This window comes from Neopelma chrysocephalum, unplaced genomic scaffold, assembly GCF_003984885.1.
Source record: "Neopelma chrysocephalum unplaced genomic scaffold, ASM398488v2 Primary Assembly neopelma1_132, whole genome shotgun sequence".
Lineage (NCBI taxonomy): Eukaryota > Metazoa > Chordata > Aves > Passeriformes > Pipridae > Neopelma > Neopelma chrysocephalum.
In genome coordinates, this window is record NW_020897794.1 from 335,059 (window position 1) to 348,444 (window position 13,386).

Consider the following 13,386-nt stretch of genomic DNA (forward strand, 5'->3'; position numbering starts at 1 on the left):
ACAGGTTAAAAAGCCTCCATTACCTTCCCAACAGCACCATTTTTTTTGGTAATTTTAGGAGAAAAGACTAATTTGTAATTGCAATTCCTTTTGTAACATAGACCTATATTAGTATTTTTTTGAGACTTACACAAAGGGAGTATTCCCAAGGCATGGCTCAGATGGGAGCTCTCAAAGGGAAAAGCTCACCCCACCCAAACAGGTTAAAAAGCCTCCAGCACCTTCTTAACAGCAGCATTTTTTCTGGTAATTTTAGGAGAAAAGACTAATTTGTAATTGTTCATTCCTTTTGCAACATAGATCTATATTAGTATTTTTTTGAGACTTACACAAAGGGAGTCTTCCCAGGGCATGGCTCAGATGGGAGCTCTCATGGAACCTCAAATAGAAGTGCTCACCCCACCCAAGCTGCTTAAAAAGCCTCCAGTACCTCCTCAACAGCAGGTGTTGTCACTTCAGGAGAAAAGACTCATTTGTAACTGCCCCCCCATTTTGTAACATAGACCCACATGAGTATTTTTTATTTCGGTTTTCTTTCTTCATACACACACATATATACAATAAAAAATAATATGTTTGACAGCCATATCCTTACTCATGGCAGTAATTCCAAACAAGGAGAAATCACACATTTCAAACCCATGGATTTCTAGTCCAAGGACAGTCTGCCCAGTTTTAATGGGATTAGTCATATTATCCATCTCTCTTATTTTACTGCTAAGAGTTTCAGAGTCCCAAACAATCCAAGTCCCTACCACAGAACTCTGGACTCCAAATCACATGAGGAGTCAGAAGCATGGAAACTTGTTAAATCTGGAGGTCCTGGGCAGGACACAAACACATGGTGCATGAAGCTCTTCTACAAACCACCAGTAAATACAAACCCACAGTTATCTTCACTCTCCTTCTTCCCTTCCCTAGGCCCAGCCCCTGCCCCCAGTTCCAAATCAGCCAATGTCCAAAACCAGATGAATTAAATACATCAAAAAGAATTACAGGGAAGGGACCAAAGGAAGGGAAAAAACCAAAAACCAGGGAGCAGGAAAACATTCCAGAAGTTCACTTACTGTTCCAACACACTGATAGTCAGCATCTAAATCCACAGCACAAAGTTCCCACTCATGGCTGAGAAAATGGATTTATTAGAGGATGCTGAGCAAGGCCAGCAGGCTTTGTCCTGTCTTTCCCAGTCTTGTGCCCAAGAAGGGGCAGCAAAAGGAACCTGAGCTGCTTGGCCTGCGTGGATTTTTATTGTGGGTGAGTCACGCGCTCTTCTGAGACTTTCATCTGGACAAGCCTGGTGCAAACTGTGACACATCCTGCACAGATGGCCCCGTTTAAGCAGGAGGCGAGTTATTCACACAGCAAATGTGAAGCAGCTTGGAAAGGGGTTGTGTTCTTACCTGAGACTGTTGAGATCGAGGTCGTCCGTGTCGAAGTCCAGCAGGGGCTGGGGGGTGTCGCTGGGGCCGTGCGACTGCAGCACCGAGGAGCTGGAGGAGATGACGGTGGTTTGGCCCGAGGGGTGGATTGTTTTGAACTGGAACTGGGGGCCCATCCACAGGCGTCGGTGGGGCCCCGTGTGAGTCACTATTTCGACCTGTGGGAAGGGAATGTGGGAAATGATTAATGGAATGAGTGGTTCCCTCAGAATGTTGAGCACCTGGAGCCCGGCCGTGTTCAAGGGAAAAGGGTGTTTGGAGCCATCCATCTGGAGGAGGGTCTAACAAGGGAAAGATTGGAATGTCTTTGCTAGAGAAAAGATGTTTTAGCCAAAGCCAAGAGCTTCTGGCAGAGCCTTGAAAGTCCATGAACCTCCATGAGGACACTGAACCCCGGTTCTTAAATTGTTCTGAAGGCTGATGCTCCATCCTGGCCATCCCCTCACCTGCTCCTGCTCATTCCTCCCCTTGCCAGGATGAAGTATCTGCTCTAACTCGAACACGATGAAACTGCCCTTGTGGTGTAACCAACAGGGGAACACATTCCTGCCTAAATGTGCATGGAGCAGCCAGAGAAACCCCCATCCCGACCAGGGCAAGGGATGCTCTTTCGGGAATCTCGTGGCAGCTGCTTTGTGGAAGTTCACACCTTTAACAGGGCTGCTTCCCACGGACACAGTGCGAGCTGGATTTCAAATCCAAGCTCATAATTCCTGTTGGCACATGTGAGGAGGTGGCTGGCAGGGAGCATCTTGGTGTGAAGCACAAGGTTTGTAACCGAGAGCGACGGGAAGTGCCCCGGGATGAGCCCGGGTCATGTCGTCACCACGTAACACAAACAAGGGTGTGCAACAGAAGGGCAGCCACACACAAATATACTCATTTAACCAAAACTCTGACAATTAAACCAGAGGTGGGGTGCTTGTGTGCAGTGGAAAACCACTCAGTATTATATAATAGGTGTATTTGGGATATTTACTGCATGTCTGATTATGTGTAGATACACACAGAGAGACAAAAGCTTCACAGAGAATTCCTGTGGTGTGTCTAACAATAACTTCAAATATTCAAGTTTTCCTCTGGGTACTTGCTCCCTGTGAAAGTCTGGATATGAACTTTGGAAATATAAGTTATTTCAGTAAATGAAGCATCCAAAATATTTTAAAAATGTCTTTTCACGCTGATAACTGTAAACGTGACGAGCAGCAATTCTGATAAAGTCTTAAATAAGGCAACTACAGGACTGCAAACAACCATGAAAATTTAAGATGGTAACTGGAAAATTAGGCCTTGTAATTTAATAGGTAAACAAAGCATAGAACTTCTGCAATTATAGAATAGAATCATTAAAGCTGGAAGGATTGTACAATACAATACCAAAAATCAAAAAAGAGCTTTTAAAAATCAGAAAAAGGGAAATATGAAATGAAAATATTAAGCTCTAGTGAACTCATACTTTTAAGATAAAAAAAAGACTATTAAATTCCTATCAATTCTGCTAAAATAACAAACAGCAGAAATGCAACTGAGTGAGGGAATTCAGGAAAACAGGTTTTGTGTACACCTGGCAGAGATGTCCACCAGCAGAGATTCTCAAGCTTTAAGAAGCAGTTTGAAACGCTGGATGCTGTCAGTTCTCTGCTGATGAAAGACAACAAACCCCCCCCAGCCTGGGCAGCCCTGTTTCCATCCCTGCATTTCTCCCAGCCTAACTCAGCTTGGCTGCAGCCGTTTCTGAGGCAAGTGGCTTTTATGTAGCAGCGTAAATTAGGCCACAGATAAAGTAATCTGTATATTTTAAGCTTGAAACCATCAGTGTCACAGAGCCGAGAGGTAAACAGATGCCTTTGCAATTTTACTGAGGCTACGGCCAGATGTTCCTATTCACTCTCCTGTTGTGTGCAGGACAAACATATTGTATCTACTTCCCACTGACAGCACACATTACCCACTGTTCTAATTGAAAAGTTGAAGTGAAGGGCGGTGTTTTTTCGCTGCATGCTGTTACTGTTGATAACAACACTTTAATTTTGAAAAGCACACTTGCACTTCAGGCTTAATCTGAAGTGGCTTCGCTCGGGGAACGGCAGCGTCTCCGTGCTCCGAGGGCTATCGCCGCCCCTTCACTTAGCAAAACTCAAACATTCTGGAAGCATCCTTGGAATTATCTGCCTTCTGTGACATCAGATGGGAATTTTTTAAATTTTTTTTTTTTTGCCTTGTAAATATATTTGCTCTTTCAGAGGGATGGGTGTGATGAAGTTCAAGCAGTCTTAAGTTCCGTTGACACCTTGTATAGTCCATGAATTAGTAATAAACAAACACCCATAAGATAGATTTACCTTAACCTCTTTTTCCTGCTATTTCCTGCTATACCACAAAGTCACCAGAAAAGTAAAATAACTCTCCAAAAAGTACTGGAGAGGTGGAAAACTACAGTTGAGATCCTGCCCCAGTGAGCTCAGGGATAGAAGTCCTGCTGGCTGCCCCGACTGAGTGGTTCCACCACCTTTGTGCTGTGAGAAATCAGACCCAGCACAGACAAATGAGATGTCTCAATGTGCAGCCACAGCTGGAACCCCAGGCCAGGGAAGTGGATTCCCATGGCAGGATTCCCCAGTGAATGTGCTCCTGGACAGGTGGAAGCCTAACCTCTCATTTTAGGAGAAAGCTGTGTATGATTTATTCACCAGCGGGAGAAGCAAATCCCATCCATGAATATTTCATATTTATGCCATACACCCCAGCAACACATTTAATGCATCACTCCTATAACAACATTGTTCTTAAACCAAAGGAAACCCACCTAATTTGTCAGGATGGATTCCATGGATCAGGTACCTTGTAATTGCTTTGGCAAATCCAAAGCATTTGTAAATGTTATTTATTTATTTAGCTCTAACCTTTTATTTCTAACAGGAACTAATTCTCAGTGTATTATTCATGACCTACATTCTTAAACTGAACTTCTGTTTTGAGCCAAATGGCCAAGTATTTACTGAGTTCTTAAAGAGGAGCTTCATTGACTGAGACAAAGCAAGAATGGATAAAAATACAAAGATTTGACCTCATATAAAAATATTTCACCAAGCAGGATGATTTCAAAGCAATACAGTGTTTATATCTAGCTATAACTCACAGGAATTATCAGCAGGAAATGCAGATAACCAGAAAAGGAAGGAAGTAAACCATTTTTATGGTAAAATGCAGCACAGTCACCACCCAAAAGTCATTTTGCCAAGCCAACGTCCTTTATCCACGTCTGTCAGGAGAAAGAGGGAGAGGGGTAACTTGCTGCCAACTGGAACTTCCCACTTCATCCTGAGCTTCCCAAAGATGTGATTGTGCCAATAATGACGGGGCTTTGTCTGTTTTTATCTAATTTGTTTAAAATGTAGAGATCACCAAACTCACACCATGTCAAACCTGGAGCGAACGAGTTTTACCTACAGCAACACCCCTGGTCATTGGAAGCTCACTTCCCATTGGGAGGGAAGGTGTTAAATTTACTTCCAGTGGCTACTATTCCTGTTTTCCTGAACTGGAACCCCCTGGAAGTGTACCTGGGACAGCCACTCCTCGTCCTCCTGCCCGCTGTGGTCGGAGGCCAAGCTGTCGTACGACTCGTGCCGGGTGATGGGCCCAGGGCTCCCCGGTGGCACCACTGAAAAAGAGCCAAAACAAGATGAAAAATCAGATCCATTGTTAAATGAGTAAAAATCAGATCCACTGTTCAATGAATAATTTAACAACTTTTTCAATAAGTTATTGGTGCAGCAATTTTCCTAAAATCTGCGACAACAGATTTTCTAGAAGCGCAGAAAGAGCTCAAATGTTGACATCAAAAGGGATGACAAGATTCCTGTTCTTCAACTTGGATGCATCCATAGAGCCATTGGGAAAACCCATTGGCTCTTCTCCTTTTAACCTTAAGTTCTTAAAATACCAAAGTATTTTTACAGTCACACAATTTTAAAATCACTCAAAGTTTTGAAAATTAATTTTTGCAAATTAATTTTTCAAAACTGTGTTATTGCAGGGTCGACCTTTAAGTGTCAGGTTTCCAACCACTCCAAATGTTTACAGCCATGCTGTAAACCCCCCAACAACTGGAGTTTTAATGGCAAAGCATAAATACCCATAAATACAGAGCGGCGCCTCTGGAACGTGAACAGCACAGGGGCTGCAGAAATCCATGGAATAAAGGGAATCTTATCCTGCTTGTGTGAGTGGGTATCTCAAGCTATGGAGCCAGGAGATACCATGCATTAGATATTGGGAAGGAATTCTTGGCTGTCAGGGTGGGGAGGCCCTGGCACAGGTTGCCCAGAGAAGCTGTGGCTGCCCCATCCCTGGAAGTGTCCAAGGTCAGGTTGGACAGGGCTTGGAGCAACCTGGGATAGTGGGAGGTGTCCCTGCCTATGGCAGGGGATGGAGTAGATGATCTTTAAGGTCCCTTCCAACCCAAACCATTCCATGCTTCCATGATCTGCCACACTCCCTGCACACACTCCCCCACAGCCCCTGGTTCAGCAGTGTCTCTTCACCAGTGTTCAGACAATATAAAAACTGCCTTCAACTGCTCCATTACAGCCATGTCAGACCTAAGTCAACAACTTTGGGATGTGTCTGTCTAGTCCACACCAAACTCCTTCCAAGAGAACACACACACTCCTTCCTGGGTCACAAACACCTGAAGATTCCCAGGAAAACCTGAATATGAAACCACAGCACCCAACCTTAAAGCTCTATATTTGAAACCAAAGAAACAAACCCTTATTTTGACACGTTTTGCTGTTGCCCTGATGTTCCCCACATCCCCTGGCTCCCTCCACTAAATCCTCCTGCCTGTTCCAGAGGGCACAGCTGATCAACTGCAGGCTTTCCTGTTATTGAACTCCCTGACAGGCTCTTTGTGGCTCCAGCAGATGGTTTTGCTTTCAAACCAATGGGAACTTTATGGACTGTTCTGAATTTTTTTTGTTCTTTCTATCCCAGGGGCAACTACTAGAGCTGTCAAGATTAGGGAAGCTGCAAAAACACAGCCCAGGGAGCAGCATCCCCCCTGCTCGCTGCTCACCGGATTTCTCCCTCGTGGAATGACTTCTACGTTTTCCTGGAGCTCCGAGACAGCTTTACAGTAAGGAAGAAATTATAAAAAAAAAAATAAAAAATTAAAAAGCTGAAAAAAAAATGATCAGTTTGGATGCTGTGCTGCAAGGCTCTTCCTGAGGAATCCCAGCTTTGCACAGGTCTTGTGCCTCCCTGCAGCTCCCGAGCGCGGCGTTAACTCTTTCCACCCAAAAAAGTGACGACATGCTGAATTCCACGGAAAAGCTCTGCCTCAGAGTTCACCAGCAGGGCAGCACTGATAAAGCCTCAGCTGGGGTCAGCCCTCAGTAATTTATTTGCCTATTTAATAAACCAGTGTTTCTGTCCCACACCTATCACAAAAGCAGCGTTTATTTAGAGGGGCAGGTTTGGAGAGCGGGATCCGTAACGCTGCTCCCGGTCTCCACTCCCACCATTCCCAATGTGCTGGGAGATAGGACTTTCTAAGACAAGTGATCCTTGCTGGAGATTTGCCATCCCTGTGCTGCTTATTCCACATATGCATATGGTCTTTTTTTTTTTTTCAAGTTAAAAATGCCCTTGAAGTTACAGGAACAAACACGGTCTGAAAAAGCAAACCCCGTTTTCCCCCCCTCATTTCTGGGTCACACACCTCTCACATCAGTATCAAGTTCCAAGATGAGATTAATTTAAGCCCAGAGGGACATTTCCAGGAATTTGAGCTCAAAAGTAATCTTTTATCTTCCAGCTTAATTCTTTGAAAATCTGAATTCACACTGGAAATTACGGCAGCCTCTCCCCCACCAGTGGGGCTTTTCTTATGCTGCAGCAAAGAATTGTTTCAATTTCCCAAGAATTTCACTATTGCACAGGATATAAAATAATTAAATTAAATTATTCCGAAGCTTTGCAGCAAGTAGTGTTTTTTCTGGCACTCCTGGAATTTCTCTTTCACTGGGATAAGTCACAAATGGAGCACACACAGACCAGGAGCAAGCAAACCCTTGCTGCACAGAGGTATTTTACTGGCAATTGCAGGTGGTTTGCACCTTCCTCAAATAATCAATTCAATGCCTTGTGTCAGAGCTGTGCCAATTTTTAACCTTTACTGTTCTTACACCAACATCTGGAACAAACATATATCAAATTATCAGAATGCAACTTGTTTAATTGAGAAATACACAAATGTGAAGTGAAAAAGTACAAAGAAAACGAGTGTTTATTAAAAATCTAAGGTGAGAATTAGAACATACAACTTCTGTCCATGCAGTATGACAGGACATGAGTTTCTAAAGTCTGCTTGTAAAGGCTAATAAAACTAAAAATAAGCATTCAAAGGCACTTCTGAAAAACTGCACTGGTACCTACAGCAAAAATCAGGGTTTGCCCATAAATATTTGGCAAGGGGCAAAAACCAGCTTTGAGCTGCTCAAAATGAAGAGTAGCACCTCCTTCAAGTGAAAAGTGATGTAGATCAACCCTAAATGTGGAATATATTCCTGCCCCTCCACCCTGAGCAGCTCTGCTGAGCCACTCCACATTTAACCAAAGGGCCTGAAAGAAACCACATTACAAATGAAGTTATTTGTGTGATAATTGTCAGTGCCAGGAAAACTGCACAGAAGGGACTGTGGGGACACAGATTTCAACACAAGCCAAAGCAAAGGCTGAAATACAGCAGAGCTGATATTTCCCTGGAATTCTCTGGATGTGATTCACACAGTTTCATGATTAAGTATGAAAAAAACCCCCCATTGTTTCAAAACTTCCCTGTGATATTTAGTGACAAGTAAAGAAAACAAACAATTTGTATTAATCTCAAATAATTTGCATAGACATTTCTGACACGTGAGCAAGAACCCAGACAAACACTCACGTTTGAGGAATATTGGAATTAACATGCAGTGGGTTTGTTCATAGATGGGCTAATTACACAATAAATACCTAGAGCTAAGACAAATCTTCATTCAAAGATTATAAATTGTCATCTTTCAGCAGCATGAAAGTGTTGGAACAAAGAACCACTACAGCTCAATTGTAGTGCGTGCACTTATGGTTTTAATTTGGGAACAATAAATCATTAGTTTTACTTAGTGCTGTGTACTCCTCGAACCAAAAGGTTTTAATTTTCTCATTTATATAAATAAGCTTTGCACAAGTCAATTTAATTGAAAGTTATATATGAAATTCCCAATGTGCTCTTCTCTAAGGGCTGGATGTTTGTCCAAACTGGGAGCAAACAAAGGCGCTCGAGGACTATAAAGCCTATTTGTTTGGTGCCCATGCCTGCAGACACCCCGAGATCTTGCCTTATTCCAGCTAAATACATATTTCCAGCTTGAAATAAGTTTCTAAAATCCAGTAGAAACAGGCCAATGTACTCCTAATTAATCCACTCAGCCCTGGTGACATCTGTGGCAAACTCGGGATAAAGGGACACATCCCCGGTTTCGTACAAATCCCACCCCAACATCTGATTTTGATGCTTTTCCTGTGGTTCCTCAGTTATACCTAAAACAACCATAGGTGGTTCAGAAACCTGAGGTAATCACATGCTTGTCAACAAGCTTCAGGAGTGCTTCTCCCCAGTTGGATTTACTTCATGCTCCTCCTGGAACTGCCGGCGTTGGTTACCCCGTGTCACCCACGACAAGTACAAGGGGACAGTTCTGCTTTAGGTCTGCACTCAGACCCTTTAAATTCACCTCACAGATGTGATTTCCCTCCTGTCAGAGGCTGGTTTTGGTGTCTCACAGTCAGGTTTGCCAGGGAGTGCACACCCAAGGAGCCCTCAGTGACTTGGGGCTCTGTGCCTGCTCTACCTCTGCTCGCGTCTGACAATAAAGAGGAGATCAGAGGTTCATTTGAAATGCTCACAGCCATGTTTACAATAAACTCTTTCCAGTCTGCTGATATGCTCTACGTGTTTTTACTTATGGCTCAGTGTTGCTGAACCAAGTTCTGGTTTTAATGCAGCTTTCAGCTTGTAAACTTCTGCAGGAGCACAGCAGGCAAATTAAAATATCCCCTTTTACCCAAAACTTCTCCCCACTCACTTTTTTTTCCTGTAAGGACTTTCTGACATCCTTATATACATAAATATCATAAAATTAAGCTTAAAAAAAAGCCCCGTAAAGTAGTTTAGTCGGGCTAAGAGTTATTTCATGCCACCAACAACTTAGAGCTTTATTCATTCATTATTCGTGTACTGCCCAAAGTTTATTGGTGCTTTATGGACCATCCAGCCTGTATCAGCATTTTAATAAAGGAATAGGTAGGTCTGTAATCAGGATGTGAATTCTCCTCAGATCTTCCCAGCTTTGATAATTTCTTTACTTACTCCCTACTTACACTGGTTTGATGGTCAACAGCCTGGAGGGTTTTTTTCCCCAAAAAGGTGTTTAGGCCTCACCATTACTCCTGGTTGTACTGCAAGACCAGTATATATTCCCTGTGCTTAATTCCAGCTTCCATCTCTAAAGTTCCCTTAGGAAACCAGTCAAGCACGATGAACTTTCAGGCTGGGCAGAGCTAGAACCTGACATTACTCACAGTTCAGAGCACCTTAAGGCTCAGACTGTGAGCACACAATCAGTTCTGCACCAAAGGAGAACACACATATCCCTTCCCTGAGTTAAAGAACAATTCCAACCGCACGAACCCACGGCGGAATCCATCTGATGGCCATCTTTAAAGAATTATGGAAGAGGTAACTATTTCTATAATTCACCGACTTCAAAAGTATGTTTGACATTATTGTCGGGAAAATTATGTTAACCATGGATTACTGTTACAATCAAAGTGTGTAGTGAGAAGTCAAGAGGCTTAGTAGTAAATTTTCAAAGCGGAGCGTGGGGATTTACCCGTTTGACTCCCATTAACGTCAATGGGAGTCGCGCGGCCAAATCCCCGAACACTGCTTTGAAAACTGACCCCTGCGTGTCCACGGACCCCGCTCTAAGGAGTTCCAGATGACCCTGCCAGAGCAGTAAAGAACCATTTCAGCATGTGCCCTCGTTCATTAGGGTTGTTTGTACACATCTGAAAGTGTTTCCAGCCCCGGACGCCGCGCTGCTTCCAGCGGTCGGTTTATAAAACGCGGATTAGGGCGGGTGAGCCGAGGGAGCCACGCACATGCCCAGGTGTATCTCTGCATCAAACCCTCAACACACACGTTCCCAGCACCCACAGCACCTCACAGAGTTAATTTTTATCCACCTTGTCTATATTATTTCACAAACAGCAATTATGGCTGGAGAACGTATCGTGATTTACTCCACTGCTCACGGGACCGTGCAGCTCTTTCATGACCTGACCCCGCTCCCATTTACCCCAATCAGTCCATGCTCAGGCAGAAATTAAATTTGCTTCCCTTTAGCACTCAATCCTGGTTCCTGCAGGGAGCAGAAAGTGCAGGTTACAGTTTTAGGGAAACATAGTTTTTCCCTTAAAAAAATAGCATGAACTCCAGTTTCATTAGAAACACCTTTTCTGGAAGGGGACCCAGATCAGCCTGGAATCTGTTACACCTCCAAGTGTAAGAAGTAAACCTGAAAATTCCATTTCCACTCTTTGTGCCTATTGCCAAAAACCCCCAAATACATGTAACAATTCTGTAAGAGAAATGCATATTTGGAATCAAGTCTCTCTGGGAATTCTGTAACTGTACTCATAAAAAATAAATATAAATATATATATATTTCTAGCATATCTATTTAAGATCTGCAACAGTTTTACCTGCAGTAAAAAAATCCAAATTTTAAATTGCCAAAATTCTTCTCCAACATATTTTTACCTGTTTCACTTATATGTTCACACAGATACCCATATTTTCATGTAATATAGAGAGAATACCTGAGTCAAGAAAAACACTGAAAAATTAATTTTCTGAAATTCTGAAGCTCATTTTCCCACACAGAAATATCCCCCTCCCAATTTCAAGGAATTACTATTTTTTTCCACAAGAATATGGATTTTTACAGGACACCTGCACAACTCTGTTGAAACTACTGGAGAGTCCCAGGGAGTTCTTTTAAGAAATATGTTGTATTCCTTTATTGCATGGCAACAACTAAGTAGAATTTTATGAAGAAGATATGCTGGTTAGGATTATATATTGGGTAGGAAGAATAATAATGGCAAACTGGGACTTTTGAACATATCCAGAGCAAGGGTCAGCTCTGGCCTCCCCAAAACCACCCCACAACACACCAGAGTTACACACAGAGGGGATGTACCATAACCTGTATTCTTGGGAGGGATCAAACCCACTGTTAAATACTCACACACAAAAGAATGCAAGGAGGAAAATGGAGGTAGAACACTAAATGTCCTTCTCAGCCCCAGTTCATTCACCTGGGAAGGGCTGGCAGACCAGAATGACCAGATTCCTCCTGTGTCTGTGGTGGAACTCCCGTGGCAGCAGCTTGGCTGTGACTCCAGGCACCACGGCTTGGTTTTCATAGGATCTGTCTTCACAGCTCACAGTCACACAGTTATTTAATACACCCTCCCCTCCCACCCTCCACACTGCTTTCCACAGTATTCACCAGCTCTGTGTGTGTAATTTTTATCTCCATCGATGGAATGTAGGAAAGGAATATAAATGGGTCATAAAGAACCACAATGCTGCTGGGAGAAGCCCTGCTCAGGCTGCACAGCTTTCATGAGAGGGAGAAGGAAGTGCAAACATGATGTCAGAGTTACAGAGATTATCTGTATAAATGGTGTTATCATTTAGCCCAAACAAACAGCAGGGGAAGGCTCACCCCTTCCCTTTGAAGACAATGGATAGTTACTAAATTGGACTTCTAATGAAAGCCACTTTCAGTAAAACACAAGATATGTGCAGCAGTTGGTCCAGAAATGAAAATCTGCTGTAACAGCCAAAAGTCAAAGGCAGCTATAAATACAGGCCTTAATCTTTTCAAGAATCCCTTAACGAAGTCTATAAAACTGATTATATCTTCGGGCCCAACTCAAGAGCAAATTCTTACTCAGAAATAAGTAACAGCCCTGCAGGCATTACTTGGAGACCAGGACAGGGACAAAGAAGGAGAATGGTTCAAACCAGAGTACTGGTTTGAATCCCAGCATCTTGGAATACAAATTACATTGCATTTAGTATAAACAATTAATGAGGCAGTGGCAGCCTGGGCTACAGGTCCATTTTTCTGACAGAGAAACAATTTGCAGAAGCGGTCAGGGCGGGATGCAGAAACAACTGCATCATTCCTTTTAACACAACAGAAATGCTCTTTGGTTATTTAAAAGCCAATTGCAAAGATCTGTCTTCAAAACCTCCTATTGCAGGTTTAATAGCAGAGAGGTGCAAGTACACTTACCAGCAACACTGGAGTAAAGTACAGACTTTTGTTTTAACAAAATCTATATTTATACGATTACATTTCCTATGGTTGAGGGCAGCTGTAATTAATGGATTTCCCTCCTTCCCCTAATGCAGTCATTTGTCAATTTAAACACAGAATGCCCAATCAATTTTGATGTATTTAGTAAGCAATTTGTCAGAGTACTGCATACCAGTTAATATATTAATTCTTGTCACTGGCCCACTTCTGACAACTGCAGGTCGTGTCCATAAAATTGGTCCTGATGAGCCAAAACTCTTGCCTGGAACGTGAAGGTGCCCTTTCCAGAGCCAGAGGAGAGAAATCAGATCTCAGTTTATTCAAGACCTTTGTGGGGCAGTTTTTGGTCTAATTCAGGGGGTTTATTCATTAATGTGTTAATTGGCCACGTTTCAGATATTGCAAGTACCGTCCAGCCCTCTAGTGCAATGAAAAGGTGAATTCCAAGTGGAGGGATAAGGAAGAGGGATAATGAGAAGAATAAAACAAGGATGGCAGACTTT

The 13,386-nt window shown here is 42.9% G+C and overlaps 1 protein-coding gene across 11 annotated transcripts in view; it reads right to left on the bottom strand.

The window, feature by feature from the left end:
• BCAS3 (BCAS3, microtubule associated cell migration factor) overlaps nucleotides 1-13,386 on the bottom strand; it is a 318,264-nt gene that overhangs the window by 180,644 nt on the left and 124,234 nt on the right. For all 11 annotated transcript variants that reach the window (XM_027698677.1, XM_027698675.1, XM_027698676.1 and 8 more), the window contains 2 exons: nucleotides 5,006-5,106; nucleotides 1,404-1,600 (listed from right to left, as the gene is read on the bottom strand). In XM_027698677.1, coding sequence (XP_027554478.1) covers nucleotides 1,404-1,600; nucleotides 5,006-5,106 — 298 coding nt within the window. The remainder of the gene's footprint in view (nucleotides 1-1,403; nucleotides 1,601-5,005; nucleotides 5,107-13,386) is intronic.